This window comes from Diplotaxodon limnothrissa, linkage group LG9, assembly GCF_057381915.1.
Source record: "Diplotaxodon limnothrissa isolate DT_005_m linkage group LG9, D_limnothrissa_male_GT1.1, whole genome shotgun sequence".
Classification (NCBI taxonomy): domain Eukaryota; kingdom Metazoa; phylum Chordata; class Actinopteri; order Cichliformes; family Cichlidae; genus Diplotaxodon; species Diplotaxodon limnothrissa.
Window position 1 is genome coordinate 34,909,849 of NC_140604.1, and position 7,555 is coordinate 34,917,403.

Consider the following 7,555-nt stretch of genomic DNA (forward strand, 5'->3'; position numbering starts at 1 on the left):
TATTCCTGCTGGTGTTCCATGTCAGCTGCATCCATCTTCAGGCACCCATCCACATCCAGGAGGAGGCGTCCTGGTCACATGCTGAACCACCTTGGTTTGCACCTTGTAATGTGGAGTACCGTTTCCTGTCTCTCAGGCGGAGTCCACGCACTCTTTGGAAGAAGATTGCTTCTGCTGGTGCCCACAGCTGTTGGTAAGAGATGAGGTCAGGTTGGTAAATCTGCTTCACAGATGCTGCTCCGCTCTCCCCTCACTCGTGCAGAAGACACTGAACAACTTTAACTTTGTGAAAAACGGCCTCAGACATTTCTGATCTTGTCTCTCGCACCCGATTGCTGAGCACCCCTGTGCGAGCTGGGGGAAAGTAATTTCCTTCTTTATGATCCGCTTGTTTGATTTGCCCAAAACTTGGACATCGGATGATGAAGATGAAGCTGTCAGGCAGGAGGAAAACAGGAAGAGGTTCACTGATGTAGAGAAAGAGGACGCACAGAGGGTTGATTCTAGGGAAAGAGTGACACGGAGGCTGATGATCTGCTGTGGTCACTCTTACAGGGAGCAACTGAAAAAAGATGAAGGAGAATAAAAATATCTCCTAACATATAAAGTGATACACTAAAAATAATAAGCACCAGTATTGTTGACTGTGCAGTGACCTGCAAGAGGCAGTAGCTCAACTCCCACAACAACGCCACTGCTGGAAGCCACCTCCGTTTTATACAGAGCCTCAGAGGATATGAACATCTAACAATAAAACTCCTGCTTTTATTGTGAAGGCTGCAGTGGAAGTCGTGTCTCTGGCCGGTTGCTTCGCTCTTCTTCCGCGATCAGAGGCCGGAGTCTGGAGGCAGAACCGAGCGGAAACCTGCGAAATAAAGCGGCGGCCAGGTGCGAAGGATGGCCGAGGAGCATTACCTGGAGCTGAGCGAGAACCCCGTGCAGTTCGAACATGCCTCGAGCGTCAACAACGTCTTCTTCGACGAGGCCAACAAGCAGGTGAGCTAACGGCTAACAGCTAACAGCTAGCAAAACTTCTGCCGGCGGATTTAAATGAATAAGTTCAAAAACTGGAACATTTCCGGTAAAATGTGACAGTGGAGTTTATTTAAAACATATTTAATAATTGATTATTTTATTTAGGATGTTAACTGGCTTAAATTAAGCTCTGACTATGAAAAATAAGAAGTAACCCGGAGGACTTCACTCACTGTCAGCTGCTATTAAACTGCGATTAATCTGAACCACGATCAGCTGACGTGAAATTCTCCCAAACATGCTTCATTTTGTTTGGTTCGTTTTTACAGGTGTGGCCTCTTCTTCGCCATATTTGAGTGATAGAGGACATTTTCATCTCTTGTGTCAGTAAAAGTTGCTCAGACTTACACCGCTCTGGTGTTTGCGTGTTATATTAAACACACCTGTGTGCAGCTGTCCGACATCTGTTTTCTTTCTCCAGGTGTTCGCAGTGCGTTCAGGTGGAGCCACCGGGGTGGTGGTTAAAGGTCCTGATGACAAGAGCAGCGTCGCCTTCAGGTTCGTGGATTTAAAGATAAAGCACGTCCGTGTTTTTAATCTTTATTTGTACCTGTCGCCACATGAGGGTAAACCTTCACAGCTCTGGGTTATTCTTGGTGGTTGAAGCCGGGCCTGGAGATGCTAATGAAGGCGTTGCACACAGCTGGGTATGCTTTGGAAGGTGTTCTTCAACTCAAACCCACGCTTCCCTGTGACCCCCCCCTCCTTTATGTGTGCAAGTTCCATCTAAAGTGGGTTTAGGTTATCTCCCCAATGCCTGACGACGCTCTGAAAGTTGAATAACTTGTCCCAGATACTGAAACTCTCGGCTTCATGCTGCTGCTGGGTCTTTAAAGCCTTCAGGTCAGAGGTCAGAGTGACTGGAGAGGCCGAAACTGGAGCGATGCGTTCACTGGCAGTGTTTAGATCAGTAAAACGGGAATGCTTATGTAAACTGTGTGTTTGACTCGTCAGGATGGACGATAAAGGAGAAGTAAAATGCATCAAGTTTTCCATCGGTAACAAGATCCTGGCTGTGCAGAGAACCTCCAAGTCTGTGGTGAGTTCAGGGACACTCAGACATGGTCTTAATAGGCGCAGAGGAGCGGCGGGGCTCCTGCCTTATTTCGCCTCATTGTGGTCTCGTTTCTAAAATCCTGCACACTTATTTGATAAAACTGTGCCTCTGCCTCTAGTGGAGAATTTATGATACAAACCTTTTTATTTGTAAATGTTGAATTTTTTGTTGGAAGTTCAGTTTTTATTGTAAATGTTTGTTATTTTTTTCCTTCTGGTCATGCAGGTCACGCATGCTTGGTTAGCGATGGTTTCAAATGTGACGTTTCTGTTTTGAATGTTTCTGATCCGGGCGAACGCTGTTTTTGTGTTGGCAGGATTTCATCAACTTCATCCCCGACTACCCGCACACAGAGTTCAGTCAGGAGTGTAAGGTACGCTGCAGTTCCTGCTGTTTGCAGGCCGTCTGCTGACGGACGAACTGGGCTCATGATGTTTGTGTCGCTCCGCAGACGAAGAACGCCAGCATTTTAGGTTTCTGTTGGACCAACTGGAACGAGGTCGTCTTCATAACCGACCAGGGAATCGAGTTTTACCAGGTAACCCGAACAGCTCGCCCACAGAGAGCTGTGCTGAGTGTTCGGCTCTGCGTGGTCATGTGACTCAAATCTTCATACAATGTCCTCTGATTGGAGAGTTCAAAGGAACAGTTCAGTGTTTGACCTGTTGAAACGTCTCATCTCCATGTGTGCGTTCTACAAGGACAAACAGGAAGTGACATCAGTTTGATGCCTGGCACTTTGGTTCTCGTCATTTAAGACGATAAACGTGAAAAGTGTCTGTGTGTGCCTCAGGCTCACCTGAGCTTTACCTGTTCAGCTGTGATGTCATGACCTCCTGTGTGCTCAGGTGTTTCCAGACAAGCGCAGCCTGAAGCTGCTGAAGAGTCAGAGCATCAACGTGAACTGGTACCAGTACTGCCCCGAGACCGCCGTCATCCTGCTGTCCACCACCGTGCAGGGGAACATCCTGCAGCCCTTCGCCTTCAGGGTGAGGCGGATACTCACGTCGCTATAGCAACACAAAGCTCGTCATTTTGATTTCAGTGTGCGTGCGTTCATTGGTCGGTTTAGAGGCCGTTTCTGTGCAGCAGCACATCCACATCGCTTCATTGTGCATCCTGAATGGATCATTTCTAGAGTGGGCGTGGCTTCACCTGCAGTCGAGGTCAGCTGATGTGAGGAAACTTTGTTTTGCTGTTCCAGAACGGGACCATGTCCAAGATGTCCAAGTTTGAGATCGAGCTGCCGGTTGTCCCCAAACCTGCCAAACTCAGCCTGTCGGAGAGAGACATCGCCATGGCAACCATGTAATTCACAGGCTGGGTTATTTTCTTTTGTTTGTGCTGCACTTAAAAAAACAACAACAATGACTTAACTATGTGTTTGCAGCTATGGTCAGCTGTACGTGATGTACCTGAAGCATCACTCGAGGACGGCCAACAGTCCCAGTGCAGAGGTGGTGCTGTACCACCTGTCCAGGTAAACGCTCCGCAGCGTCTGCTGATTGCTGGACTGGAGCTTTAAAACGCGCTGACGCTTTAAATCCAGGCTCTCGTGTTCCCTCTGTGTGGCTCAGGGAAGGTTCCTGTAAGAAGAGTCACGTGCTGAAGCTGAACACGACGGGCAAGTTCGCTCTGAACATCGTCGACAACCTGGTGGTGGTTCATCACCAGAGCTCGCAGGTTAGAGCCCCGTCCTTCCTCTGAGGCGCCGGGCACGGTGGAGCTGATGATCTCAGGTGTTTTTGTTAAACCGGCTTCATGCTCTGTCATTCAGACCTCGCTGATCTTCGACATCAAGCTGAAGGAGCCCGACTGTGCCCTGAACATCCACCAGCCCGTCCTGCCCGCCAGGTCCATCCACCCCTACAGGATCCCGCTGTCAGGTACGCACGAAAGCTACCAATGAATCAAGATGTGATCGAACTGCAAACGTTCAGCTTTGAATAGATGAAATGAGTTAGTTGAACAGGAAATATGTGATTAACAGCAGAGGAGTTACAGGCACCCGTGAGAAGAGCACAGAATCGAACCTGCGCCTTTAAGTAGCTGTGAAACAGAAGTGAAGCTGAGAGGAGCAAAGCATCGAAAGCGTGAGGTTGGCACCGACTGCAGACCTCTGCTGTTTATCGACGATGCTGCTTAGTTAGTCGTGAAGGTGACGCTCTGCTGTGAAGCTGTGCTTCTTCTTCACCGTCCTCTCGTCTTCCCCGCAGGGCCGGCGGCCGTTCCTTCGCAGCCTCCGGTGCCGTGTCAGCTCTGTATCCTTTCCTCACAGTAAATGTTTGATTCGCTGCCAGTCTCAGGCATTTCTTTTCCTCAGCGTCACTCCAGACTCCTCCTCCTGGAGCGTCTTCCAGCCAGACATCATCATCAGCGCCAGCGAAGGTGAGCAAACGCAAACGCACAATGGAGAAAATACACTTAATGCTACGTTCAGGGTGAATCCATGGTGGGGTTGAAGTTCAGTCCAGGCGTCTCCTGCAGTAGAGCAGCCCTGATGGAAATCCTGTTTTATCTGAGCCCGACGTCAGAGACGTTTCATTTTCTCGCACATAAGTCAAACAACAATTCTGTGAACGGACTAAAAATGATTGTTCCACCATCCACAGCATCATTTCTGCTGTTTCAGGTTACCTGTGGTACCTGCAGGTGAAGCTGCCGCCCACAGTCAACCTGCTGCAGGACAAAGGCAAACTGATGGACTTCCTGTTACGGCGCAGAGAGTGCAAGATGGTCATCCTGTCGGTCTGCTCGCAGAGTGCGTATCTAACCGCCGCTCGTCTTTACTCTGATCAGAAATCGAAGCTGATGATGAGACGGCGCTCTGGTTATGAAGAAAACCAGAGCGACTCACCTGAGGATCCAGCTGCTCCTCTGGGTCGACGTTTCTGCTTTGATGCTCCGTAAAACATAAAATAAGCTGTGAGCCAGGACTGAGGGGATGTAGAAACCAGTGAAACCAGTAACACCAGGCACAATCTGAGGCAGCAGCTCGACCTGTAGTTCGCACATTCATGCTGTTATTTCCTCTGAACGGCGAGCTGTGCCACGAGCCAAAGTCCCACTCTTCTGTCTGTGTTGCAGTTCTGGAGGTCGGCGAGAAGGGAAGTCTTCCTGTTGTGGCGACCGTGTTTGACAAACTCAACCAGGTGTACAAAGATTACCTGGAGGCGGAGCAGAGCTACACTCAGGTGAGGCACCCACGGAGCTTCCTGCTCCCTAAAGTCACCTGATCTGATTTCTAACAGGGTTTTTTTTTTTTTTCCCCGTTTGCAGGCGATGGAGTCCGGACCGAGCCGAGGAAGCGCCGCCCAGAAGCGTCCGGTCAGAACTCAGGCCGTCATCGACCAGTCGGACATGTACACGCACGTCCTGTCCTCGTTCACGGAGAGGAAGGTACGCCGCACGGGCTCCTGTGAGTTTCCACCCAAACGTTTTCAAGCCAGGTGATGTGATGAACTTCCTGCTCTGTGCCCGCAGGGCGTCTCCCACAAGTTCATCATCGCCGTGCTGATGGAGTACATCCGCTCTCTGAACCAGTTCCAGATCACCGTCCAGGTAACTCAGCAGAGCCACGCGAGCAGGCTGGGATTGTTACTGGTCCTGGTAACACCTGTAATGGTTTTTTCCAGCATTACCTGTACGAGCTGGTGATCAAGACGCTGGTGCAACACAACCTGTTCTACATGCTGCACCAGTTCCTGCAGTACCACGTCCTCAGCGACTCCAAACCTCTGGTGAGTTCAAACCAGGAGCTCATCCTGAGACGCCGAGTCTGCGGGTCTGTCGACGCCCCTCATCTCCCGTTGAGCCCGAGTAGAGCTCGTCTTCCTCGACGTGCTGGTTACGTCCATCGTTTCAGTGTCTCATTGTTGAATTGTGTCCTCTCAGGCGTGTTTGCTGCTGTCTCTGGAGAGCACGTACCCACCCGCACACCAGCTGTCCCTGGACATGCTGAAGGTACCAAACAAGCTTAAAAACCTTCACGTGGTCATTTCATTGGTTCATCGCTGTAAACTTCCTGTTTGCGTTCACAGCGTCTGTCCACGGCCAACGACGAGATCATCGAGGTTCTGCTGTCGAAGCAGCAGGTTCTGGGCGCGCTCAGATTCATCCGCAGCGTCGGTGCGTTGATCCTGAGGCGTTTCCTTCCTCACACACACGAATGTGTTTAACGCAAACTCGCCCTGACGTGTTTCTCCCGGCGCAGGTGGCCACGACAACGCGTCTGCGCGGAAGTTCCTGGACGCGGCGCAGCAGACCGGAGACCAGATGCTGTTCTACACGGTGTTTAGGTCGTTCCAGCAGAGAAACCAGCGACTCAGGGGAAGCCCCGCCTTCAACCCAGGTGAGCACTGCGAGGAGCACGTGGCTCACTTCAAGCAGCTGTTTGGGGAGCAGGCGTTGATGAAGCCCTCCACCGTGTGAGCCCGGTCTCCGTGGCGAGGAGACGACTCGATGGGACGCAAATCATCGCGTACGTTCACGTGCACACGAGTGTCCTGCTGCAGGAAACCGTGAGAGTGTGACGCCACAGAGCATCCTAGCATGCCGCCCCCAGGGTTAAGAAAAGGTGGTGTTACTGTGGCCCGATCCCTGCTGCTCCACCTTAAATGTTAACAGGATGTGTTAATTTATGATGATTGCTTTTGCTAAAATCTTCCTCCTCTGCGGCTCTAACACCTTCATGCGGTCGGGTTTACCTGCACAGGTGATCCTGATATCGCTCTGATATCAGCTGTTGTGGGAGGGGCCAGAGCCTGCACCGCTGTGTGTTTGTGGGGTGAATGTGAGGTGTATATTCTGTAAGATAAAGATGAATTATTGTGCATGAACAGGTTTTAATGTCATGAAATCCAACATGTCTGTGTGCAGCTAATAAAGGTTTAACTGAAAATCCGTTGTCAGTTCCATCCATGTCCTCACACACACCTCAGCCACTGAAGGACTTTTCTCTAACGTTCAGCAGCTTTGGGTTCATGACTGCAGCCTGGAGTCGAACCTCCAACCAGCAGAGCTGCTCTGAGCTACACCTGTCAGCACGAGGATCACACAGCGTCCCGGTTTCCATTTTCAGTTCTTGTACCAGAACATTTTTAACTGATAGGCGAAAATTTCAAATGTTTGGCTCCAACCATCGACGTGTATGAAGGAGAGTTTGGGTTTAGTCTGGACATCTCGTTAAAATCTGATGGCATTATGAACAAAGCACCATCAGACTGTCGCGTGCAGTAACATCTGGAAAGAGTCTGATCGTCAGTTCAGTTTTTTTCTTTTGCACTGCAGTCCATCATCAGCCCCCCAGAGCCCAAACCTCAGCGTGACTGAAGCAGTGTGGCGCCATCGACAGACGGCTGAAAGCTAAAGAAAAGCTTTGAATGTCCTTTAAGGCTGGAGAGCTGCTCCTGAAAGAAAGCTGCCTCAGAGTTCAGGCTGCGGACTTCTTGAGAAGTCTCTCTA

At 50.4% G+C, this 7,555-nt stretch overlaps 1 protein-coding gene across 1 annotated transcript; it reads left to right on the forward strand.

Annotated features, from left to right (window-relative positions):
- Positions 1 to 794: 794 nt before the first annotated feature.
- rmc1 (regulator of MON1-CCZ1) lies at positions 795 to 6,965 on the forward strand. Its single transcript, XM_085362548.1, has 20 exons — positions 795 to 996; positions 1,457 to 1,533; positions 1,990 to 2,074; positions 2,409 to 2,465; positions 2,544 to 2,630; positions 2,941 to 3,081; positions 3,297 to 3,400; positions 3,483 to 3,572; positions 3,670 to 3,775; positions 3,870 to 3,978; positions 4,309 to 4,353; positions 4,427 to 4,480; positions 4,725 to 4,853; positions 5,180 to 5,286; positions 5,372 to 5,491; positions 5,576 to 5,653; positions 5,728 to 5,832; positions 5,987 to 6,055; positions 6,133 to 6,220; positions 6,306 to 6,965. Exons 1-20 carry the CDS (start codon positions 898 to 900, stop codon positions 6,521 to 6,523), a joined length of 1,968 nt encoding a protein of 655 aa, XP_085218674.1. The 5' UTR covers positions 795 to 897; the 3' UTR covers positions 6,524 to 6,965.
- Positions 6,966 to 7,555: the final 590 nt, after the last annotated feature.

Excerpts from the sequence above, each read along its gene's own strand:
- rmc1 (XM_085362548.1), top strand. The coding sequence starts at position 898 with ATGGCCGAGGAGCATTACCTGGAGCTGAGCGAGAACCCCGTGCAGTTC. Across the intron at positions 2,631-2,940 it reads AGGGAATCGAGTTTTACCAG|GTGTTTCCAGACAAGCGCAG; the intron begins GTAACCCGAACA and ends CTGTGTGCTCAG. Across the intron at positions 5,833-5,986 it reads TCAGCGACTCCAAACCTCTG|GCGTGTTTGCTGCTGTCTCT; the intron begins GTGAGTTCAAAC and ends GTGTCCTCTCAG.